The following is a 26,862-nucleotide window of genomic DNA, read 5'->3' on the forward strand; positions in this document are numbered from 1 at the left end:
AATGACCCATTTGTAATTGTACCGAATGTTGGTAGTTTGTAATAGCTTGTTAATGGTTTTAATGAGAAGAGCTTACCTTTCACCAAAAAATTATTATTATGGTTTCAATTTCCCACAAAAACATAATTTATTCTTTCCTTTTCTGTTTTCTTAACATTTGCCTAATGAGCATATGTTATTATTATTATTATTATTATTATTATTATTATTATTATTATTATTATTATTATTATTATTATTATTATTTTTAAAAATGCAAACTTTTATTAATCAATCAAAAGTTTACAAGAAATTGGTGGGCAGTCAAGATACAATCTGGGCGCCCACTCGCTTAGCAATAGCAAAACTAAGTCTAAAATTCTAGAAGTAATCCGTGCATTTTATTATTATTATTATTATTATTATTATTATTATTATTATTATTATTATTATTATTATTATTATTATTATAAACGCAAATTTTATTGAGCAAAGTAATTTTGAAAAATAAAATTCTAGAAGTAATCCGTGCATTTTTTACCCGGTTGAAGGCCCTATGCTTTTGGACTGAAACCGTCTGAATTGAATTAAACTGAACTTAGAGCTGAACTGAACTGAATGAATCTGAACTGAAATAAAGAATTAATTTGTGAAGAAAAAAGCAAGCTGAAGTAAAGTAAAGTGAAGTAAACTACATTGAATTGTGACCTGAACGAACCTCAATTGAACTGAACTAAATAAAACAATTCTAGGTACAGTTAGTTATTTCACCCTCTCACGTCCTAATTCCAGCTAGAATCAAAGTAAATCCCCAAATTAAAAAGAAAACCCTAATAATTACACCCTGGAAATAATTATACTGATTTGTTTTTTCTCGGATACAGATACAGATGCAATTACTCCCCTAAAATTAAATTGCGACTTTCGGCAACTTACACATTAGATTTGTCGATCTCCCTCCTCGTTTCGCCGTAGATGCATCACTGATCTCTGTTTTTTGTTCCCCCTCTTCTTCTGTACAATTCTCAGGTAATTAATTTTTCCCTAATTCTCCAAAAAAAAAAAAATTATATTGATGTAAGATTTAGGGTTTTGTTTCGCCGATCACAGCTCCCGAACTGTATACCACTAATGATCTAAACGGACTACGTGATCTTAAAGGAATTGAGCTTAATTTGATCACAATTGTGATGCTTGATTCTGGAAATCATATAGTTGATGCAATCTAGTACCATCATTGATTAGATAATTTGCAATCGAGTTTGAGTTATACATTTATTTGATGATTCATATGATATGTAATACCCCCTCTGTCCCAATCATTTGTTATCCTTTCATATTCTATGTGAAGGGTATTTTAATCAAAGGTAGACAAATGAGTGGGACAAAGAGAGTTGTTTAATGCGAATTGTATCGCTATGTGATTAGACTAGTTTTGGTCTAATACCTAAATGCATTGGCTTTTGAAGATTTGAGCAACTGAATTAGAGAGATGATTAGTGTGAAGTTGGAAATTTGTGGTGAAAGATTGAAACTTTAGGTGTATGCCTAACTTTATAGATGATTGGGATGATTATGTAATAGTTGAAAACCGGAAGCAAATGTTGAATATGTGTCGTGTTGTGTTCAAGCAGGTTCTCAGCTTTTTGCTTATTTGTTGGTTAGGTTACTGATTAAACGTGTGTAATTCGTGGAAGAGGGGAAGAGGATTGGTCTAAAATGGCAACTGGAAATCCAGGCCGACCAGCTGCTAGCCCGTTTGCGGCAGCACCACCTCCTGCTGCGAGTCCATTTGTAGCATCTGGTCATGTGGCGAGTAGACCAGATGGCGTTAGTGTTAGACCTCCTCCAATCTCAGGTCCCACACCCACAAAGCCTTTCTCGTCAAATGGTCCTTTGGTGGGATCTCCAACACCTCCAACATTCAGGCCTGGCCCACCTGGCGGTTTTGTTAATCCATCACCACTTGCACCACCTGGGCCACCACCGTCACAGGTTCCACCTACATTGAACCAGTTCCAGCGTTTCTCATCCCCACAATATCCTGGGCCACCTCAAGCTTCTCTTGCCGGTCCGCCTCCTGTTGGGCCGCCTAATATGGCCCAACCACCAGTACAACCTTTTATGGGCCCACCAATCCAATGGCCCAGTGTCACCGGTCCAAGTCCACCTGTTAATTTTCGCCCTCCGTCTCAGACACCACCTGTTCAAATGGCACCCCCTCCTCAAACTTATGCTCAGGCCCCACCAGCACAACCTCCATCATATTATTCACCTCAGCCAGGCTATATCCAGCCTAATGCACATCAAGGTATGCCAGCCATGCATGGGATGCAACAAGCCTTCTCTGCTCCTCCTTCAAGCTCTATGCAAGATTTGATTGAAGATTTCAGCTCTCTGGCCTTGGGTGCTGTTCCTGGATCAATGGATAGTGCACTTGATCCTAAAGCATTGCCGAGGCCTCTAGAGGGGGATGTGGAGCCAAGAGCCTTTACTGAAATGTATCCATTTAATTGTAGCTCAAAATACTTGCGGTTTACTACTGGTGGCATTCCAAATTCTCGGTCACTAGCCTCAAGGTGGCATCTACCACTTGGAGCCGTTGTTTGCCCCCTTGCTCAAGCTTCTGAAGGGGTTAGTGCTTTTGTTAATATATGTTTTATTCGGCAATTTTTGTGTCAACTTATTTTCTTGCTAATGCTTGACATGGAGTCCTATATTTGTTTTCAGGAAGAAGTACCGATAGTGAATTTTGGCAATGCAGGTGTTGTTCGCTGCAGAAGGTGTCGCACATATGTAAATCCATACGTCACATTCACAGATGGTGGAAGAAAGTGGCGCTGCAACTTGTGCGCTCTTCTTAATGATGGTAATACTTGAAATTAGTAATATATTTTACCTACCAATGTAATTTAAGATTGTACACTGTCGAACCCTTCCTCTGATGACATGGTGTCTCCTTTGAAGTCTTTTGTGATCTGATAAATGATCACTTGATGCTTTAACTGCTTACTTCTAGCATGTCTATAATGGTAGCACTTCTTAGTTATCTATCGTAGGATGCTTAATTCGTAATATGCCCCGATACGAGTAAGTAATAAGCATAAACTATACGCACAATACGCAATAATAACGTCGTATATGATGGGTTTTAAACAAAATATTTTTCCACTGTAATACAAATATGAAATATGTGTGAGTGAGTTCGCAATTTGCTAGGGAATGAACGAAACTGTAACCTATCTGTAGATGTATCTACCTCCACTTTTGTGTATAAGGAGATTCCATTCATATGAGGGTCTGGAGTTACTTCTTTTAGCGGAAGAGTATATCTGTCAATCTGTCATGCGCAATATGTTACATTCAAGGTTTTTCTGTAGTTTCTGGTGATTATTTTGCCCAACTCGACGCCACTGGCAGAAGAATTGATGCAGATCAACGACCCGAGCTTAACAAAGGTAGTGTTGAATTTGTTGCACCAACCGAATACATGGTGCGTCCACCAATGCCACCTCTGTACTTTTTCCTCATCGATGTGTCAGTATCAGCAGTCAAGAGTGGTATGCTTGAGGTAAGCTTTCATCACCGAGAGTAATCGTTGTTTTCATGTGAGTTAGTTGCTTTTGAAGTTGACCTCTTATCTCTATCCCTAAGTTGGGCCATTGTAAACTGGCATTGTATCATAATTGATATTTTTGCCTACAATTGTGCAATTCCTTAAATGTACTACTTGGCTACTCTATTTCTAGTTCTCGCTCTTCCTTCCTGTTCTTTCCTTTCTCACCCTTTCTCCTTACCTCAGTTTTTCACTTCTCTCTCCTGGTTTTTCTATCTTTTTCTTCTCTTCCCTGTAGTGGTTCTTTATCTTGCTATTGTATTGATTGTCAATCCTGTTGAAAACTATGTTGTTCAGTGAAGCATGGACTTTTGGCTAGAAAATAGTGCTCTCACATTTTGGTAAACGCATAGTTTGGAAAAATCATGTGAATCATCAGTCATATGTGAACTCTTGGTTGGGGGTATCTTTTAGTATTAGTCTGTCTAGCTTGAGAGCGTAAACTTGTCTATTCCAGATTTTTCGTTTCTTTTCATGTATTGCTTGGTGAAGTCCATTTTAGCAAGCTTTGAATTTTGATTCCTACAGGTTGTGGCTCAGACTATCAAGTCCTGTCTGGATAATTTACCTGGGTTCCCTAGAACACAAATTGGCTTTATAACATTTGACAGCGCTATACACTTCTATAACATGAAGGCAAGTGAAGTTTTCTCATATAGAAGTTTGTCTTTTTTTTCTACTTTTCCTTTTTTAATTTTCGTTTGCTTACCATCTTTGTATACCCTTTTCAGTCAACTTTGACGCAACCCCAAATGATGGTGATGTCTGATGTTGATGATGTATTTCTTCCTTTACCTGACGATCTCCTTGTAAACCTTTCTGAATCAAGAATCGTGGTTGAATCATTTTTGGATAGTCTACCGTCCATGTTTCAAGACACTACAAATGTGGAATCTGCTTTCGGCCCAGCTCTCAAAGCTGCTTCGATGGTTATGGTGTGTTACTTTGTCATATATATATATATATATATATATATATATATATATATATATATATATATATATATATATATATATATATATATAAAAAACCGTGTTGAAGCATTGTGGATGCACCACGTGTCAACCCAGCATTAACTACAAGTATTAATTACAACTCAACATTAAATATAAACATAATAAATGCTATATAAATCTCAGCAAAGTATTAATTAGAGTTTAATAAATGTATTATAAAATTAGATATAACAATTATGGTGATTTGATTTTAAATTTATATAAAAAATTTTTTGATAAAAATTCTAAAATGCAAATAAATAAGTTCATTCCTAAAAATGCTTTCATATGAGTATAATTTTCACTACATTTATTGAAATATTTTGATATGTAGAGATGATTAACGTGAGTGTCTCACAATGTTTTACATTTACGTAAAAAAAATATTTTGTGAAAGTTATAAAACTTAGACCATTAAATCCATTAAGAAAAATATATTTGTAAGAGTCATTGTATTTATTAAAAACAGAACTTAAAGAAACCTACTAAGAGATACTCCCTCCATTCAACTTTTATCACCCCACTTCAATATAATACTAAATGGGGTGATAATTGTTGAATGGAGGGAGTATGTTTTTTTTATAGTGTGGGAATGAAAAAAATTATATTGCGAGAAATTGAATACACATGATCGAGATTTTGGTAGGTTTATATAGTGTGATAACGAGTATGTGTACGAGTATGTATGTATGTATACAGTGATCGCGGTTGCATTTGAATAATCAAAACAAAATAATAATTATTAAGTAATATAGTATTATAAACGACATGAAAAAGTAGAACACACTTTTACAATTTTCTTTAATATTTTCAATTAAATATGTATACGTCAAGTATAAAATATTGATTATGACTAACTAAAATATTACTTTTAGTTAAATATATTATATGTTATTATCTTTTAAATACTTTGAAGTTAAACCTCAAAAAATAATATTATTTGAGAAATTTCAACCTATTTTATTTATAGGTAAACTCTTAAACATCATTATATAAGTTGTTTTAAAAAAATAAAAGGTGCAAATTTCTTGCAGATATGTTTGACACATATCACATGCAAGACACAATCAAAAAATTTGAATAAGTTGAGTTTGGACCCTATATATTTGATACATAAATATCACATACACTTTATACATAAAAAATTAAAAATTACATAAAATTCTATTCACATAATTTTGAACAATTTTAATTGATTTTGATCATAATGTATCATGAAATGATATAATTTGAGAACTTAGTGTTGATTGTTGCATTATTCGAGTAAATTTTATTTTAATTAATATGATATTTGATCAGTCACAAATTTACTTATAAAACGTTGATCATGCATAATTAATTATCACATATTAGTTTTAATTAAAATTTTATGTATTTTATTTTAAAACATTGAAATTAAACCTAAAAGAAATAATTTGAGAAAAAATAATTTATTTTTATTTATAAAGTAAAATAATAAAGCTTATATATGAATTATATTATTTTTCATCAATTATAATAATAAAATTATAAAACAGGCCGCGCAAAGCGCGGGATACTACCTAGTACTGAATAAAACTATGTTCTGGGATACAATCATCATTTCTGTAATACGTTGGTGATGTCTAACGAGATCTAAAATTGCTCGTTCACAGGGGCAACTAGGGGGTAAACTGATGATTTTCCAAAACTCACTCCCATCGATTGGAGTTGGTCGGTTAAGATTGCGTGGTGAGGACGTTCGGGTTTATGGAACTGATAAAGAACATTCTTTGAGAGTAGCTGAAGATCCATTCTACAAGCAAATGGCTGCTGATTTTACAAAGTACCAGATAGGAGTGAATGTGTATGCATTTAGCGATAAGTTCACCGATGTAGCCTCATTAGGTAGGTGCTTATCAATCATGTTCACCTTATGAAATATCTATAGGTATCAATTATTCTACTCCCTCTAGTAGTCTAATTTGTAGGAATTGACCCATTTCTACTTTAGACCTATTCATGAATTGCTCCATTTCTATTTTGAACTTGTCTTCAGCCCACTGAAATTCAACGTTGGTATGGTGAGACCCACCATCCACTCACACCCGTTGACAATCGTTAATATTTGTGCAAAAGAAAATGGAGCAATTGCAAAGTATTGGAGGGAATACCTTTTAAAACATGAAATTTGCGGAACATTCCCATTTTTGTCCATTTCTTGCAAACTCCTTCCTTTAAAAACATTTATTTTAATAATAATAATAATAATAATAATAATAATAATAATAATAATAATTTATTATTATTATTATTATTATTGTTATTGTTATTGTTATTGTTATTGTTATTGTGAAACACTCCCCAAGTCCCCAGCTGACCAGATCCTCTATTTAATAAAAAAGAAGCCAACTTTCTGGCTTTGAATACCATAAAAATGTGACTCTTGTTAGTTTGCCTCGATTATTTGGTTAATACCACCTTGTAATGGAATAATTGGTATGAACTACTCTTTTTTAGCACATAGTCTGCACCATGTATTTAGCAAACCATCAAATAGAGACTTTTATCTATATCTTGTTAGTAATTAACCCAAATTTAGGATGTAATATGAAAGGGGAAACAAAAATGGTTGGATGGAAATCAGAAAAAAGGAGGCGAAACAAGTTTCACATGTATTCTGGTGTTAAATACCAGAAAATTGACATTTTGGCTAAACTGGAGTGTTAAGACATTTTGAAGCTGTTTGCTAGAGAGCAATTTGCAAGAAATGGTTTAAAAGGTAGTGTTGAGTCGAGCACGTTAAAAGTTAGTGGTTGGGATATTTGGAGTATATATATTTATGGAAATCAGATCAGTTTATTGTTTGTTATTTTGCTGTGATTTTTTTTAAACAACTTCACTTAAACTCTCCTCTAGGAACTCTTTCAAAATACACTGGCGGGCAGGTTTATTTTTATCCCAGTTTCAAATCAGCACTTCAGAAAGACAAGTTGAGGCATGAATTGGCAAGGGACCTCACTAGAGAGACTGCATGGGAGGCTGTTATGCGCATCAGATGTGGAAAAGGTTGTTCTATACTCTATATACTTGTCATGACCTCTTGTTTGTTTTTCCACTTGTTAACTATTATGGCATTCTCATTTCTGATATAATTATGACTGCAGGTGTCAGATTCAGCTCTTACCATGGTAACTTCATGTTGCGGTCCACGGATTTGCTAGCACTTCCAGCTGTGGACTGTGATAAGGCCTTTGCCATGCAGTTAACCCTGGAAGAAACGTTACTGACGACCCAAACTGTGTACTTCCAAGTTGCATTGTTGTATCCTTTATTATTGGGATTAGGTGTTTTCTGCTAAATATGTTGTAGAAGGGTTTACAGATTTTGACACAGACTGATAAATTCGTGAAGGAAGAGGAGTCTTTCACTCTCTTGATCATTTGATATTAATGTCTTAAGTACACTGTTGGTAGGAAATAGGACTTATGGAAAGGGATTGATGCCATACTTCTCCTTGACAAGTTATAGATATACGGCATCATGTGGAGAAAGACGTATTAGAGTTCACACAGCTGCTGCACCAGTGGTTGCAGATCTAGGAGAGATGTATCGTCAAGCTGACACTGGTGCTATTGTTTCAGTGCTAGGCCGGCTAGGTATTTTTTTCACCCCTTATGATTCTTATTTGGAGCTAAGTACAATTTACTAAACATAATATATTCTGACAGCAATCGAGAAAACTTTAACCAGTAAGTTGGATGATGCACGGACTTATTTGCTAAAGACAATAGTGAAAGCGCTTAGAGAATATCGAAATCTCCATGCGGTACAACATCGTTTAGCTGGAAGGATGATATATCCAGAATCATTGAAGTTTCTGCCTTTGTATGCTTTAGCACTTTGTAAATCAACACCTCTTCGTGGAGGATATGCAGATGTTCAGCTAGATGAACGCTGTGCAGCTGGGTCAACATTGATGACATTGCCTGTTAAAAGTCTATTGAATTTTTTGTATCCCAGTTTATTTCGTGTGGATGAGTTCCTACTGAAGGTATTTTAAACGATTTCTTGCGGTTAAGAACACTGCACAGATATATTTATGTGGTCAACACGTATCTGAGTTTTCACATATGTTTATTTTCTTTAGGTGTCTTCTCCGGCAATTGATTTTAAGGATGTTGAGAAGAGCTTACCCTGGTTACCCTTAACAGCTGACAGCTTGGATCCTAGAGGCCTTTATATTTTTGATGATGGTTTTCGTTTTGTCATATGGATTGGCAGAATGCTACCTCCCGATGTTGTCAGGAGTTTGAACGTTGACTATTCTTCAGATCTCTCACAGGTAGTTCCTTGAATAATTGCTCATTGTCCTTAAATGTAACTAGCAAGTTTATTTGGTCCATTTAGTTTTATAAATCATCTTGTTTTGTGCTTGCTATGCATTACTGGCACTAGAATGTTTCATCAAGTTGCCATTTCTTGGTAACTTGGTTAGTGGTGCGAAAGTGATGAAGTCGACTCACATCCACAGGATAACAGTAGTCTTGTTAAATTGTTAGTTATTGCTATGTTGCTGGCTAATCATTAAGAGTTAAGAGCACCGTCACAGGACCAGTCCACCTTATTATTATCTCTTATTTTTCCTTTGCTTTGATGCTCAAATTTTTCTCTACTGGTTGGATGCATTCTATTTTACTCTTCTTCCTTCAAATGTGCCGATAAGTGTCGTTGAGGCACTCTATTGTGATGACATTTTCTGGATAAATTTTTCTGCCCAGCAAATGTTTTTTTTATGTTTGTCTCGAAAATCGAAATGAATTGCTCCTGCAAATTCCAAATCCATTATCACCGATTTCTGAGTTGCTGAGACTATTTTTGCCAACTGTTGTTTGAATATATGCTGCCGACAATGAAGATTCTGTGCTGCTAGTTTGTCGTTCTTTAGTGTTATCCAATTGCACACTAAGGAGATAATGGGAGTCTGACAGTTCTTTCAACAATTGTTTTTTTGAATTGTCAGGTCAACCTTTGTGAAAGTGAGCACGAAATGTCAAGGAGGCTAATGGGTCTAATTAATAAGCTGAGAGAGAGTAACCCAGTCTTCTATCAACTTTGTCATCTTGTGAGGCAGGGGGAACAACCTAGGGAAGGTTTCTATCTTCTAGCAAATCTCATCGAGGATCAAACAGGAGGTACAAGTGGCTATGCTGATTGGGTTATGCAAATTCATCGCCAGGTCCAGCAAAATGCGTGATTAACGGGAAGTTAAGGTTAGCAATATTTTTGTAAATGTAAAATTGCCTGTTTTTCATCTTTTGCCTATTTGTCCCTAGATTTCTCGGTCAACGCTTTTGTGCTCCATTTTCGAGACAAGTCCAGTGTGATAATACAATTTTTTTGATTGATTGATCTGTAATTTTCATGGACATGTCATTTAATTTGTGCCCTGTCTCCATGAAGCTTGTAGTTTTTAGAAGCATATTTTGAAAGTGTCCACACTTCATTCCTGTCACTGCCACCAAACCTAGCCCTAAACCTTTGTAACAAACTCAATTTTTTTTTTCATACTGTTTTTCTCAGATTAGCCATAAATTTGAGGCTTGGAAATTTATTTAATCCTGTCCAGAGTCCAGACCTATTTGATGGCCGTACATGCTTTCGGCCTTTTTGGAAAGTAAGTTAAAAGCAAGTTAATTAATGATGGCTCTTCTCCTGACACTACTTGCATACTGGGGGTATAAGATCCAGAAAACCATTAGCCATGTTCCAGTAATATCAAGGAAGTACAAACTTGCTAGCTAGGTAGCACCAAAACGGACACGGACGCGTAACGCGGCATCCCATGAAATTTAGGACACGGGACACGTTATTTAAATTTAATAAAAAATATATTTTATAGTTAAAAACGTTCGATTTTATTTTTGTAAAAGTATTTGATATTAAATTTAAGTAAGTGAAGGTAAAACTTGGCCTTGATTATAACTCATTTTCATTTCCCAGCCAATCTCATCTTCTAATCAATCTCTTTCGACAACTCATTTTTCGTCTAAAGAACATCATTCACCCCAAATGATGTCCAAATATCATGGACACGCGTCGGACACGTGCCTAAATACCAAGGACACGCGTCGGACACGTGCCCAAATAAAAGTAGAAAGTTGGACACGACTTTATAAGTATCCGACACGTTTAGGCGTGTGTCCGACGACTCTCGGTGTCCGACACGGGACGGCTGATTAAGAGAAGTGTCTGTGCTACCTAGCTTGCTAGCACCTTCTATGAGATATTTGGACGTCCTGCTATATCCTGTGGTGTTACCCCTTTGTCGTCATTTGAGTTAAAATTATCGAAATTATCCTGTAACCTTTTTTGAGTGTAACCTTTTTTGAGTGATCGGATGATGTTGAAGTTCTTAAACATCAATGTTATGGGATACCGTAACCTTCACGCACTACTTTACTCCTCCGCGTCTTTTTTTATGCCATGGCAGTGGAACAGTTGGTAGTTTTTATTGTACCATGTACTCCCTCCAACTCACAATTATTTTCGAAAATACGAAAGTTGTACGATTTAAGGAGTATAAATGTAACTAATAAGGACCACATATAGTGATGCAAGTGGGGTAAATGTGTGGCTGAGATGAAATGCAAGGGGGGCATTGGAAAGTAATTCAGAGACAACCAAATAGTGTAATGGAAGGTATTGCAGGGTCAAAGGGAGTAGTATTTAGTGGATATTCTGTGAGGCGATCTCTTGGATTTGATATTATAGCAGCATAATTTGACAACCCAAACATGCCTCCAAGTTTGAAGATATATTTGTGGCTGTTTGTGAAGCTACTCTTATTTGAGTTATTCTTTTTTTTTTTTTTTTTTTTTTGATTAGGTAAGAAAACTAGATTGATCCTCTAGGGTAGGACCAACCTATCTCATCCTTTCGAATGAGGGAGGTAAGTTGAAGCCACCGGCTATCAAACCACCTCGAAAGAGTTGGACATGAATGTCCAACAGAAGCCATGAAGTCAGCAACCTTGTTGGCTTCACGAAAGCAATGTTTAATTATCACTTCATCGAAAAAATGAAGATCTAATTTCACATCCTTGATAATACTAGAAATTTCCCATGGAATTTGCCAAGTACCTCGAATCGAGTTAATAACACATAAGTTATCACCCTCCACAATTAACTTTGAGATTCCTAAGTATTTAGCTGCTAAAATACCTTCTTTTAAAGCAAGTGCTTCCGCAACAAGGAAACTATTGGTTATTTGAGTTATTCTTTGCATGATGCTATCTTATGTACGGAGTACTTGACCACTAGCTGTCTTGTTGACATAATAACTTTTTCTTGCATTACTGGTTAGATCTGCCCTTAGGGTCCTTCTGGCTATTTAGTTTCTGACTTTCTGATAATAAGTATCTCGGTCTCATTTTGTGTTCTACCTTCTGTTTTTCTCGTTTGACACTTCTGTTTGCATGAAATAAGCTGTAGTAAAATACTCCTATATTTTTGTTGGTAACGTGTTGAGAGGAGAGGTGAATGGGACTCGCAATGAGATAGATGTTCCACTCCCACTTCTTATGACTTTTGAAGTTATTAGTACTAAATAATCAAGTAAATAGCGCATTCGGTAGCCTTGGACAACATTTTCCTCCCTGTCTTTTGTGCTTGAGCGTATTTTAGTTCTGATGTTGTGCCCTCTTCGGTGTGACTAAATTTCAATGACCAAATTATTTTTCTTATGGAATTGTAGTGGCTTGCTTCTTCTGCAATGGACTCCCAAGATAGCATATGAGCACTCGAGATTTAAAGTGTGAATATATTGGAATTGTACCGCCATTGTCTCCAAGGGGTCCAACACCATTGTGATTAGCTGCTGAGATACTGGTGCACAAATTCTTCTTCTTTCTTTCTGTTTTCCCTCTAATTATGATACCAATTACGGAGGTGTACTTCTTACCAGTGATCATCTTATATTGTGTTTTATCTAAAAATTTTGTTAGCAAACGTTTCTTTTCATTTATTAGGTAGAGACTAGGGATCATATTTTTGTGTGATATCTGGAAATGTTGGTCAGGTGTGACATTTTTTAGGTGGACATTTTATTTTTTGGACTACGGCATGGTCCCCCTGTATCTTTTGCAGTCATACAAAATACCCCTCATTTTTGGAAATTCTATATGATAACCTTATATTCTCTAAAATACCCCTCAGTTATGTCCTATGTTACTTCGACATTTCACTTAGCTACCGTGTCACGTGCCTGATACCTACCGTGTCGACACCGACACGACACTTGATCGGAGAGTTGGGGTAACACAGGTTATGTCACATGCTCAAATTTTCTGTTGACTTCTATTAAAGTTAAGTACCACCTCCATAGCCCCTGTATCATCAAATTTATGAAGAATCTACGATTTTAGCTGTCAAATTCTGGCCCATCGGTAAACCCGACCCCACCGACCCGTTTTTCAGGGTCAAGACCCGAAAAATTCGACCAGGCGATCCGTTTGACCCAAACCTTAAATGACCCGTTATTTTAGGATCGAGACCCGACCCGTTGGGGCAGATGTAAATCCATAATTTTATTAAAATATTAATATTTATATATTATATTTGAAAAAATAGTTAAAAAAATTATTTTTTTATTACTTAAAAATACAAACATAATTAAAAAGTCAATTTTATATAATTTTTATAATATTTAATAATAAAATAATTATTAAAAAAACTTTATTTCAATAATTATGTCAATGACTCAATACAATTAATGTAAACATTGAATATGATAAAATATTGATTTTAAATATGTTACATTTAAAAAAAAAAAACATTTGATCACAAAAATCGTTAAAAAAGGCGTTAGAAATTATTTCTTGACTCGTATTCTGACCCTAACCCGATCCGTGACCCCTATGACCCGACCCGTATTCGACCCAATCCATATTCTGACCCAACCCATATGACCTGACTTGGGACCCGACCCGTTTGACAGGTCTACCTGTGATCGACTACGTATGTTGCTCATGCCCACCTTTAACCAACATGACTATCCTGATAGCTGTGAACTACCAATCACTTCAGACGTATTAGGGTAAGATTATTGGTGAGTCTTGAGATAAGATTCACTCAAGACTCTCAATAATCTACCATAGTCTCGATTCCACTTTCAAGGGGAATTTATCCAATGAGTGGATTTCACGTGTTATATATTTTTTTTTATTTAAACCCCACATTTTCTCATTTGAAGTGAAAAGTTGAGTCTGAGGTGAATTTGACTGATAATGTATAGAGTCTAAATAATAAAAAAATAATAAAAATTAGTAGAAAGCTGATGTGACGGTGTTTTAAAATTTTGTTGAGTCTTACCAATAATCATACCCTTAGTCAAAAGTTCAACATTAATTGGAGCCGTCTTTGTGGCCTCTTCATCTGGGAACCACCACAAGCATCGTCAACAACAAATGTTTCAACAATTGCTTTTTCAAGGCTTATTTTTACATTCAATAAGTCTTGCTTGTGACGGATACCTATCTGTCACAAGCTGAAGACGGTTAGTGTCTCTCTCACAATAAGGCAAGTGAGAGGGCAAGTGGGAGGGAAATGGAGCACCTTATGAATAGTGTCACTTGCATGTTGTGAGAGGGGCATTATCCGTCTTCAGCTTGTGACGGATAGTGTCCGTTTTCAATGAGAATTTGTGTTTTACATTTGATATCTCATTGTGAAATTGAGAATGCTTGGGTTCGGAGCGAAGGAGATGTCATGTGCGAATATGCTAGGTGCCGGCCTAGGTCAAAAATAAAAGTTTAGATGATGGAACTCGTTGGAGGGTGAAAATGGTGGTGGTGGTGGTGGATCATGATGAGGATGGTGTCCTAAAATAATGAAGATGATGAAGGTAGAGGGTGAAGACGAGGAAGATTGTAAGTGATGATGATGAAGATGGTGAAACTTCAAATACTTTACGGAATAATCAACGGAATTATTACTGAGGGGCATGCAGCAGAATTTTGAAAAGCAGAGGGATACCATATAGATTTTCACAAATTCTTGTTTCAGACCGATACTTTTGGTCTTATTTGTCAGACGGATAAAATGTTGCCATTTTTTAAGAAAATGTAACCAATTAATTCATAAAATGTTATGACTAGAGGTGTTATTTACTACCCTGAAAATGATGTGAACAATAATGGTAACATGTTATCAAAAGCTAACAACATTTTATTGTAAAATGATGACATGTTACCCGTCTTATTTCAGACCAAAAACAATGGTCTTAAGAAAAACGGACTGATAGATTTTTAGTACTAGGTAATATATCAAAAAAAAAAAAAAAAAAAAAAAAAAAAAAAAAAAGACAACCTCGGACGAACAGAAATGCATATGAAATTAAAGGCAGGAAGTAGTACGAGTAGTGAAGTTGCATGTAAAGAGTTTGCATGTTATTCTTAACGGTAGAATTTGGGTGAGAACAAGAATTAACTCAAATGATAAAAGCATACTTATCTCAACCAAAAAGTATGAAGGCACACAAATATACAATCCTCGTGTGGAAATATGTGTACACTTCATAAGTGGGCTTCTTTGCATGTGTACTGTGTATTTGTGTAGTGTTGGTAGAGTTGGCAGTTCGGGCTCGGCACGGTGGGCGGCACGGCCAGGCACGGCAGTCGGCACGAGCACGGCCCGGCACGGTGGCAGAATCGAGATCGCACGAGCCCAGCCCGTTCGTGCTAGAACCGGGCTCCGACGTCCGAATTTCGAAATCATCGTGCCCAGGCACGGCACGCACCAGGCACGATGGGCGGCACGGTGGCAGATGGAATTATAGACGACGGCCTTGGCAGCTGATGGAATTATAGTCGTTGCTCTGTTTTGGTACTTTTGTACCGTTGCTCTTCTACTGCTAGTCTGCTGAACGGTTATAATTTCATCTTTTTTTTTTTTTTTTTTTTTTTTTTTATTTTTTTTTTTTTATAATTACAAACTCTATAAATACTACCTTAATTCAATTCATTTCTTCACAATTCAATCCATCTCTTATTCTCTTCTACTTATCTTTATTCTTATATACTTCTTATAATTTTACAATATAACTTATAAATATATAAAAATCTTATATAAAATAATTAGTAATATAAAATAATTAGTTATATAAAGTAATTAGTTAATCGGGTTTGTTGAATCGGAAGTTCAAGCAAGGGTTCAATTGGGTTTTATAACATCAGGTTTGTTGAATCGGGTATTCGGTTCAAGCAAGGGTTCAATTCTTCATTTCGATATTCCGAATTCTGATAGCTTTGTTTGCATTTTCTAACTCTACTTTTTATTATATTGTTTTAATTTTTGTTTGTTGAGTTAAATTTAGTTAATTAATTCTATTTAAATATTAGTTTGTCTTTTAAAAATTTAATTATAATTATGGACTCACAAAACTCGTCTAAGAGGCCACATCATATTAGTGAGTCGGATTCACCAAACCCCGAACCACCATTAAACATGAACCAATATATGAATTTTAATCCGTCACCACTTGAAAACATGCATTTTACAAATACTATTTTCGAAAATCAAGCTTTTGAAGGACCTAGTACAATGCCTATTTTACCACCTTTTGTGACGGGGGGATAAGACCACCGTCCGAACATGGGTCATCTACCGAGACATCACTACCCCAAACACAACCTGAACAACCCGTAGTAGATGTATGGTGTACCGAACAAGAAATGGACGAAATACATAAAAAGGGTCATTCTAGTGAAGCATGGAGTCATTTTTTTAAGTGTAAAACTAGACCGGTTTGCAAATGTAGATATTGTGATCACATATTTAGTTGTGCTACTACGGGTGGTACCGGTCATCTAAATCGACATTTGAAAAGTTGCACTAAACGAATCCAAAGTGACCAACCTACAATGGACCAATTCGTGACTCACCCCGATAACCAATCGTCCAATTATAATTATGATGAATGTTCCACCCAATTGGCTAGAATGATTATTCAAACGGAAAAACCGTTTGCACTAGTTGAACATCGTGCTTTTAACGAATATGTTAAAACAAATCAACCCCGCCACAAAGAAACAAGTAGACGGGCCGTTAGAAATAAAGGCATGGTATTATTTTTGACGGCAAGACAAAACCTTATTTCTGAGTTTGAAAAGACTAAATGTAAATTTAGTATAACTGCCGATGGGTGGGATTCGGGCGTCGAGTATTCGTATATATGCATTACCGCTCATTGGTTGGATGACACTTGGACTATGCAAAAACAAATCATTGACTTTGCTAAATTAGAATACGCTCATAATGCCGAAAATACACATGCAATTATCATGAACGGTATTAATGATTACGGACTTGCATCTAAAATTTTAACTTGTACTTTTGATAATGCATCTACCATGAATTCTGTTGCTAACAAGTTAAAAGCTAGTTTAAATGATGTTATTTTAGATGGTGATTTGTTGCATGTTAGATGTGCATGTCATGTTTTAAACTTATGTGTTAAAGATGGTCTTGAAGGCATTAAAACTTATCATGCGAAATTTAAAAATATTGTTATGTATTTTAACTCGGCAAAGTGGAGATTTAAACAATGGAAAGATTTTTGCGAGGCCGTAGCCCGTAGGATATAAATGCATAAAATTTCCCGACGAAAATAACTCTAGGTGAAATTCTATGTACATTATGTTGAGTGCTATGATTCCCTATAAAGAACCTCTTATTACTTTTTGGAACCGATCCTTTCCCGATAACTTGTTATTAGAGGAGGATTGGACGAAAATTTCATTGTATATTGATTTATTAGGTGCTTTTAACTTTGCAACTCTCTCTTTTTCACATGTTTATAAACCTACCGCTCCTTATTTCGTTGGTAATGTTATTCCTATTGCGCAACTTTTTAACAATTATCGTCAAAATGCTATGTTTAGCGGGTTTCTTCCAAAAATGGAGCAAAAGTGGCTCAAGTATTGGTCCTATATTCCCATTGTTTACGTTTTTTGTATGATTTTAGACCCTAGGTGAAAATTAGAGGAAACTATACAATTAGTTGGTGTTTATAGGAGTCTATTACGTTTACAGTTTGACGAAGCTCAATATAGAGAAAGAATTAGTTCGCAATTTTTTACTGTATATAATCATTACGAGTCTGTTATTGGCAACTTCACTCGTGTTTCTTCTCATCCTACTTCTAGTGCAGGTACTAGTGGTGGTGCTATTCAAGGAGCGAGCTTGACCGCTCTTAAAGGTTTGATGAGTCGAGTAAGGCCGAGTCGACAACAATCTACTCCAACATCCAACTTGGCCGAGTATCAAATGTACACTAGCTACGATTATATGCGAGGTATGACCGAAGAAGAGTCCAACAACCTTGACCTTTTGCAATGGTGGCGAAATCAAAGGAGGTCGCTTCCGGTGATGTCGGCAATAGCAAGGGACTTCTTAAGCATTCAAGTGTCTTCCGTTGCATCCGAAAGTTGCTTTAGTGGAGCAAAAAGGGTATTGGATGAAAAACGAACTCGTCTAAGATCCGATACACTTAAAATGTTAGTGTGCTATAAGGATTGGATGGATGCCGAAAATCGGCAACAAGACTTTGTCGATCATGAGCACGAGCTTGATTCCGACGAAACAAGCACCTCGTCAGATTCATAGTTGCATATTTGCATATCATATTAAATAAACTTGTATTTTGTATTTTTTCTTATTATTATATTAGATTAATATCGTTTCATCGTTTTTTTAATTGAATAAACTTGTAGACGTGTACTTACATCGTTTCATGCTTTTTTAATAAAAGATTGAGGTATTTTTTTTAAACATTGTTTCTTAATCGTTTAATAAAAAACTCTTTTTTTCATCGTTTCTTAATTATTTGATTAAATCGAATATATTAAAAATACAAGTAATCAAGTACATTAATATTTAATAAAATATATATTTTAGTTAAATTATTATATTAATAAACAAAAAGTACAAAATCATACAATTATTATAAAAAGTTCTTTGTTTTTTTTTTTTTTTAAAAAAAAGGAAAATAGCACGATGGGCCGGCCCATGAACAAGGCACGACCAGCCCATGGGCCAGGCACGGTCCAGCACGAAAATGGGCGTGCCACAGACGGGCCGCGGCTAGGGATGGAGAAGATGGGCCAAGCACGGCACGATGGGCCCATTAACCGTGCCTGGGCCGGGCCAAATTTTGTTGGTGGCACGATGGGCCGGCCCAGCACAGCCCACTGCCATCTTAAGTGTTGGTTCTAAAATCGGTAAGCAGACAGAACCTCAAACGAAACAAAAACAAAATGAAGAGAGCAACTTTTTTTTTTTTTTTTAGAAAAGCACCCAAAGGATACACTATATATTAATAATAAATCAGCCAAAGCAGCCTTGTTCACAATCAGAGGTAAAACAGTCGACTACACACGACATCAAAATCTCTAGGAAATAAATGAGCTAAAGCGTGTGCTACGCTATTGTTTTGTCTACGAGTATACGACCAAAAAACACGACCAAATAACAGACTAAATGAATTAGCTAAAAACAAAATATCATCGAGAACTAAATAGAAGCTACTCGTTCCTTTCTTCTTCTTGCTTAACGCCTCGATCACTTAAAGACGGTGCTTTCGATCACCACATTTGCAATCTCCCTCCTATGCGCTTCTTCTAGACCTTCTAGCATGGCCACCACTTCCGCCACATTTGCCTCCCACTCCTCCTTCCACGCCCTTGCCACGCCCCAAAGCAACCTCCCACTCCCATCCGGCCATCCCTACACACCGCACCGACACCCACCCCATCTCCATCTTTCACACCCGCATCTACATTCACTTTAACCAACCATCCGGCGCCGCAGTCCATCCTCCTTGCCTTATCTTAAACAATGGTCATTTCCTCCAATATCTCGACAATAACAAATTCTCATTTCAAACAGACTTTAGACTGAATTTTTCCGTCCGAAATAAAGACGGGACAAAATACGACCATTTTACGATAAAATGCAAATATTTCTTGATAAAATGTTACCATCAGTTTATTATTAAAAAGTGACAATTGGGTTATAACATTTTATCATTAAATGACCACTTTTTATTATAAAATGTTTACATTCTTGTCTTAAGTTTAGACCGTCTTAAGGGTAGACTTATTTGAAATGACATTGGTTGAAGCCCAATTCGGATCTTCACGTTGCTGACTTGCTGCTATAGTCCTGGACTAATGATGTTAGGTTTGGTAGTTTAGGGTGGTCTTATACTCCTGTGCAATAATACTTGGGGATTAATAATATCCCAGACCGGTATGATTAGGCTAATTGGCGAGCAAGGATGCTCTGCTGATATTAGCATCCTACTATTGAGATACCTGGTATCAGGCTTCAAATCGGTGCAATGGAGCTTCATACTGCCAGTCCCCTACCCAACTTTTGGCGTATGATGGTTCCGGCATAGCAACCTGAGTTTTAACGCTTTGGTATATGATGGATCCTGAATATGATAATTGATATCTACAGGGCGCATCCCTGCTGCTGGTTGTATTTTTCATCTGGCATCACAAGGAGACCTTGCTATGATGTCTGCGGAACTGTTTTCTGCTGGATCGAACTTGTTTGCCCTAGCTTCTATAGTTCGACTCATGCTCTATAGCCATTCAAAGCGGAATATTGAAAAATAGAAAGTTCTCCCATTGAAGATAGCTATCCATTCTATGTTTCATACAAAAAACACTACACAAGCAAGTTTTACTTAACTCGAGATACGTTCAAATGCATGTGCCAATATAGACCTGGAATCAAGCAGTATATTTACATTGCTGAATACAACCGGAAAGCAAATATGCCCATTTAACATCCTTAGACCACATCGAGCCATGGAAGCTATATAACAAAGCAGCACTTTAAACAACTTCTTTAAGCATAGAAATCCAGCTTATCGTAGCTTAAAACATTACGTAAGTAGCTATCACACATGGATGCTAAGAACACATTTCTTGGTAAAGTCGACAAATTAACGAGAAGTACCTTCTCGGAAAATCATTGTGGCAACAGAAGGCGGAAGCCACACTGAATTGGCGGTACCATCAGTTGGCTGACCGTCTTTTGGTGCAATAACATCCTGCTCTTTCTTCATTTTAGGTTTAGCTATCTTCTTTCCCACAAGAAGTCCCATTTTCATGGCTGTGAATAGACCTAATGCTACAAGTAGCGGCCTAACTGCCCAGTGAAAATCCTCTAGATGTTGATACTTCTTCAGAATTCCAGGACAAGTATTGAAAGAGACTACTTCCACTTCAGCCGGGTCAGCCAAAAATTTATCTCGTGTTTGACCAAACGGCAGTTGACCGGGAAAACTGACGGTAAGGCATCCATTTGGATAAATATGGGCAATCTTACCCGCGGCCCACCCTCCTCTCTTTTGGGGCCATTCAAAGCGAGGACTAAAGATGTTGGGTTTTAGTCGTACAAATTGACCGACATGATATGGCTCGGCTAACTGGAGTTCCGCGTGGGTCCCTTTCCATAATGCTTCTAACCCGATAAAGCCAGCAACTACAGTTCCATCACGGTGAATGGTGTGAAGGATCCCGATTGCTGAATGATGCTTTTGCTCTCCCCTTAGGCGCACCCAATCTCCAGCAGCAAAGCCATTGGTGACCCGCTCTAGGGTAGATGTCCGGACTCTCAATGGATCATGAATCCCATGGACTCTTACTAAGGCCCATCCATTTCGCCCATCACTGCCTTCCTGACCGACAACTTTCCCCTCAGGAACAAGCATGTTTTCCAATTTGGACGAATTTGGTGACTTCCGAGAACGCACTATGTCCCCCTCTTGGAGGGTATCCTTGGAAAGATACCACTCTGTATAGTAAAGTTTTTTTGGTCTATCAATACTCAGTTTGGGACCCATAACAAAAGGCACCTCCTCATTTGAAGCCGCATCCTTATAGCTGCCAGATATTTTCAAGGGAACCAAACATCAGGAATATTAATAAAACAATGTTAGTCGTTTGCAGGCACGACGATCTTCTGTTTAAGTAAAGCATTTGATTCCAAGAGCGGATCTTATGTCCTATTGAATGTTCCATTAACTTTTTCTTTTGGGACATCACTCCTTAACATAAAATGTTAAGGGGTGATGTGCATCTGGGCAAGTATTGATATTGCAGAAGTACCAAGGAATCAGAAGACAGACTGAATACAAGACACTTCTAAGGCATGTGGCTTACAGCTTTACAGGACAAAAAGAAATTAACAAGATTAAGGATTAGCTGATTAGCTAGTAGCCTTTTCCATTCAATCCTTCAGTTTTATGCTTCAATAGATGTATCATTACTATTTTGGTGTGAAGGGAGTGTCACGAGGGCAGTCTTGATGTTGACTGGATTCAAACGCAGGCCAAGAGTACCATCTCTCGTGACTTTACCAACTAACTAACTAATGTGCATAAATCAATCTTTTATGGTGGAAGAGATGAAACCATGAATAATGCAACATGGGATTAAGCATCCTTTACTCTTTAGATCCTGTGTAAGTAAGGGTAGTGGGATTAAGCATCCTACAAACTTGAGAAATACCAATTTTACAGGATACACAGCAGAAGTTTACACTGCCTGCAACTTCTAGATCTATCTATTATCGCAAATGGTTGCATACTATAGAGCCCCTCAAACATCCAAGAAACAGGGAATCATTGGCCAATTAGAACAGCTATCTGAAGGGCTCCACAAATGGACCATTGCCTACTTTCCCATTATTGGCATAACAACCTTCAGAATGAGATTCTAGGGATCTTTGGGCATCTTATAATTCCTACGTAACAAAGTTACATGACTCGACAGAGATAAAGGCAGTCATGAAGTAACATGGTCACCAATTACTTAATCGAAATACAATAGTAATATACTGTAGTATATAAATACGTTAGTCAAATATACCCACCAAAATGCCTACAAACACCCATAGTCCCCACTTACAAACTTTCAATTCTCAACACCCTAAATTTAACTTAACTCAAAATAATAGTCAAAACATTAAGAATTTAAGATGATTCATCCATATCTCACCCATAATCCTATTGTTCGATTCCGCAAATGAGAAATAATTCCATTGTTTATATATTGGAACCCACTAAAAATATTAAGAATCGAAGAATCTTTGCCATCGGAATAACCATGAGTTGTCTAATAATGGTACGATGAAAAGGCTCACCAGGGAACTCCTCATATTACTTCACTAGGAAGTTCCCATCTTACTAAGATGGTAGGCTATAACGGAGTATTAGTTAAAGTATATCCTCCAATTTTGTCATAATTCATCAATGTGACAAATTAACTATCCACAATTTTTAACCCTATATCCTCTACCATAACCATGATATACACCTAAGATAAAGGAACAGGAGTTTGAGATGGTTCTTTGAAACTCAATAGTTTGTCGCATCATAATAAATGGAGGGTACAACTAGTGCCACTATTTTAGTCCAAGTTATGAATTCCCTTTCGAAGCATTTCTCTTTACTCTAGATAATTCCTTCGGAGATATTTCACAGCATACAAACACTAAAAGCTTACTTCTATTCAGTGTATCTAGGAATTACAGGGGGGCAAAAAAATCAAAGAGAGCTAATAACAGGTCGTAAGACACGGACAGTTATATTCCATAACTTATGCTAACTAGTTTACTCTACATGTCGACGTTATACGACTTCTAAATGTTTTCCATATATTTTTCAAAGTTCAGATAAGGAAATAAGGGATAATTGCAGGAATTACATATTCACATTGGGGTAAGGGACTGAGGAATAAGGGTCATTTCATAAAGAGAATAATGGAACAGAATGAATTACCTCATGAAAGCCTGCAATAGGTCTGTCATCAAAGGACGATTTCTGAAGTCAAATTCAAAGCAACCAGACAGTATATTCTCAATCACAGCAGGGAGACCACTTGGAAGTTGTGGTTTTTCTTGATTCAAAACAACTGACTCGTAAATCTCCTGAACTGACTTCCCTGACCAAGGCTGATCACCGGTCAGCATCTCCAAGATACTACACCCCAATCCCCACGTGTCACTCTCAAAAGATATTGGGCCTCTTACTTTTGGGTCCCATTGTTCTGGAGACATATAGTGTGGAGTTCCCTGTGTTACTAATATATTAGAGTCTGATAATGGCAATCCAAGAAGAAGATAGGGAACTCCAAAATCCCCTAATATAGCTTGATTATCATCATCTATAAGAAAGTTAGAAGGCTTAAGGTTGAGAACAAGAATGTCTTGTGAGTGCAACTCTATGATTGCTTGTGCCAGATCAATGACGAACCTGTAATCAGGAATAGTGCCACAATCAATAAACATGAACATGCTTTCTGTAAAATGAAGGCAAATCATTAGTACTGTGAACTGGCAACTTTAGCATTATAGTACCTCAAGATATCTGGTATGGAAACTTTTCCCCCTTTAGAACGTGCCATCTTGTCCCCAACTGATCCCTCGTAAAATTTCATGACAATGCCAATCTGTTCAAGTGTTCCATGGGTCAAGAAAGCAATGGTTATGAACCAGAAGACCAAGTCAAACATATCTACAGACTATTTACATAGATTCTTCACTTTATGACCGCACTTTTACGTGTGTCTGGTACGACACAACACGACACTCAAGGATATGGGTGTGGAATCCTTACCCAGGTCTTACCATCATGTTACTTCTATATCTATAAAAGGCAAAAGGGGAGACCACGTGATAATGTGGTTGTTAACTATACTTCACTTTAATTATTTTTGAAAATATCAAATATATAACTATATTTATGTTTTTGACTTTTAACGATGTGCACCCATTCCTCATTTTGGAATAGACTTCCATAGGCTAAATAATCGAGTCATGGTGAATTTGGCATCAAAATATGCACTTGTGTACAGCACTTTTACCAAATCCCAAGTAACATATGCTAAAGATGGAATATATTATAAATTTACCTTCCCGTTTATAACTGATATCCCATGCAGCCAACAAAGCCCTTTCACTGCCTGACACTTGGGGAATATATTAGCAAATTTGTCCAAAACAATTTTGATGTTGTCTTCTTTCATCAAGTTCAGCATCTTAATAGCCACTTCATGATTCTCATCATAATCTTTAGCTGACTGGTGATGAGTTGCCAACCAAACATCACCGAATGGGCCTCTTCCAATTCTGTGATTAAGTCTCAAAGATGAAGGATCAATCCATGGGCTAGCTTCATTTGGTGTCACAGTAACAGTTCTCATGTTTTCAGCATCGCCCTCGTATAACACAAATTCAAAAGGGGCTGGTTTTGCTACAAGCTGATCTGCCATATCTCCTGAAAACAGAAAGCATTTCGTTACTTGCAAAAAGCCAAGTCACAATCTTATACTCCCTCCCAGTCGTTATAATGTTCCCTCTTTCCCGAAACGGATTATTCAGGTAATGTTCCCCTTTCCTTTTTTAGTAACTTTTACACTTATTTTATTCATTTCTCTCTCCTATCACCAAACCCCACACAACTCTTTTACTCCTATTTTATTACTTTCCTTTATGTTTTGGCCCCACAATTCTTTATTTAACTACTAATAATCCATCCCTCTCTCCTATCACCAACCCCACACATCTCTTTTACTCCTATTTTAATACTTTTCCTTAAGTATCGTGCCATTATCAAAGGGGAACATTATGACGACTGGGAGGGAGTATTTTAAAGTGAAATATGTAACGATTTTGAGGACAGGAGACTTAACTGGAAGAAGGAAACAACACAAATAAAAAACACAAAAACTTGAGACATCTACTGTCAAAGCTGACATTTACTAGACTTTCCAAAAACACCTTAAATTTCCTAGTGCCGTATTTTTTTGTAAAACAGTTCTACTTCTAAAAAAGGTGCTCTGATTGGCTTCACTTCTAATCTAAAAATACATGATGTTTTCAGTCATGTGGTTACCAGCAACAACTAACTGATGTGATCTGCTTCATTACGAACAAGAAGTAATATAATGAGGTGTACCACTTGGGCGTATTTAGTAAACAACGGATTGATGAATTTTTAGCATATCGAGGACATTTAGCATATTTGACTCGTCAATGTGCTGTTTGGGGTGTTTGGTAAATAACATATTGAAATAGTAGATTGAGATGCAATCTACTATTTTACAATATGATGCTCCCCCGGCAGCATATTCACTTTAGTAGATTGTAAAAAATAAATCTGTCAACCATTTACACATAGATACAACAATCTACTAACCTAAATCTCCTAACTACCAAGCACTTCTATTAAATATGCTAATTAAAAATACTAGTCAAACATGTCAATCTAATATGTCCAAATAATAATCTGTTGAGTAGCAAGCAAACAGGGCCTAAAACACTTGGACATACACAAAATCCTACATTAACCAGCAGGCTGTAAAAATGGCACAATTTAGGAGCTCAATTAAATCATCAAGATGAAGTAATATCCTGCACAAAGGACAATCCTATGTTGTGGGTATGCCAAATTACTAGACTTGGAATTACCCAATTGAATTACTGTCCGATTGTTTTACCATTTACAGAATACAATAAGATGAACAAGCCAGCAAATAGTCCACAACCACACTGAGTCTAATATAAATAACTAGATAGTATATTATTCCGTAGAAAACAGTCAAGGTAAGCTTCAGAAAATCCCTAAATTTCAGCCAAGATTCAAAGTAAGCAGATAATACATGAAGAAATTATAAGAAATAACCCAAACCCATATGAGAATACATCATCATTAGTTGAAAAAACCCATATGTTTTTTTTTTCCATATTGGGTCATTAGAAAACAGTAAATGGCTTTGTATTGCTAGCACAAGGGTACCCCGCAATTTGCGGGTAATAGTTTAGAAGAAAAGAGAGAAAACTCACGGGAATCGGCAAGTGATGACAGCAAATTCAATGGAGAAACGTAAGAAAAGTGAGAAGGTATGATTAAAAGAAAGAAGAAAAAGGGTGTAGGAGAAGTTACATGTGGAGTTGAAATAATAAGGTTGAAGAAATGACGACAAGTAGGGAGTCCTGAATGTATGGAATCAATTGGAAAAGGAAAGAAGTGGAAAAACAAGGGATTAAATAAAGGTATTACTCTTTCACGTACGACTCTTACTCGCAGATACGTAGATAATCATAATCAGGTGGTGGCTTTTGGCTTTGGGTGGCACCATATTCATAAACCACGTTGGTTCTACAACTTGCTTTGATTTTTCCATTCAGGTTTTCAAATGTTTGACCTATAGAGTAAGCTTAGATATCACTGTGCTGA

General features: G+C 36.5%; 2 protein-coding genes across 5 annotated transcripts; one reads left to right on the top strand and one right to left on the bottom strand.

The window, feature by feature from the left end:
- The first annotated feature begins 684 nt into the window (after positions 1 to 684).
- Positions 685 to 12,754, top strand: LOC141611088 (protein transport protein SEC24 A-like). 3 transcript variants are annotated; one of them, XM_074429505.1, is made up of 14 exons: positions 685 to 1,008; positions 1,645 to 2,613; positions 2,710 to 2,848; positions 3,360 to 3,550; positions 4,124 to 4,231; positions 4,327 to 4,530; positions 6,225 to 6,456; positions 7,468 to 7,617; positions 7,716 to 7,872; positions 8,080 to 8,207; positions 8,280 to 8,602; positions 8,699 to 8,893; positions 9,572 to 9,821; positions 12,304 to 12,754. In XM_074429505.1, the coding sequence occupies exons 2-13, from the start codon at positions 1,699 to 1,701 to the stop codon at positions 9,803 to 9,805; spliced, it is 2,976 nt and encodes a 991-aa protein (XP_074285606.1). In that variant the 5' UTR covers positions 685 to 1,008; positions 1,645 to 1,698; the 3' UTR covers positions 9,806 to 9,821; positions 12,304 to 12,754. The 3 variants fall into 3 exon arrangements, with proteins under 3 accessions (XP_074285606.1, XP_074285621.1, XP_074285614.1); XM_074429520.1 differs by having other exon boundaries at positions 749 to 1,056; positions 1,540 to 2,613; XM_074429513.1 differs by having other exon boundaries at positions 749 to 1,008; positions 1,614 to 2,613.
- A 7,515-nt stretch (positions 12,755 to 20,269) lies between these two features.
- Positions 20,270 to 26,656, bottom strand: LOC141611109 (protein KINASE OF THE OUTER CHLOROPLAST MEMBRANE 1). 2 transcript variants are annotated; one of them, XM_074429530.1, is made up of 5 exons: positions 26,569 to 26,656; positions 24,536 to 24,900; positions 23,982 to 24,073; positions 23,404 to 23,877; positions 20,270 to 21,505 (listed from the first exon to the last, which is right to left on the bottom strand). In XM_074429530.1, the coding sequence occupies exons 2-5, from the start codon at positions 24,893 to 24,895 to the stop codon at positions 20,563 to 20,565; spliced, it is 1,869 nt and encodes a 622-aa protein (XP_074285631.1). In that variant the 5' UTR covers positions 24,896 to 24,900; positions 26,569 to 26,656; the 3' UTR covers positions 20,270 to 20,562. The 2 variants fall into 2 exon arrangements, with proteins under 2 accessions (XP_074285631.1, XP_074285642.1); XM_074429541.1 differs by having other exon boundaries at positions 26,469 to 26,643.
- Between the last annotated feature and the right edge of the window lie 206 nt (positions 26,657 to 26,862).

The sequence above is a fragment of the Silene latifolia genome, chromosome 1 (assembly GCF_048544455.1).
Source record: "Silene latifolia isolate original U9 population chromosome 1, ASM4854445v1, whole genome shotgun sequence".
NCBI lineage: Eukaryota > Viridiplantae > Streptophyta > Magnoliopsida > Caryophyllales > Caryophyllaceae > Silene > Silene latifolia.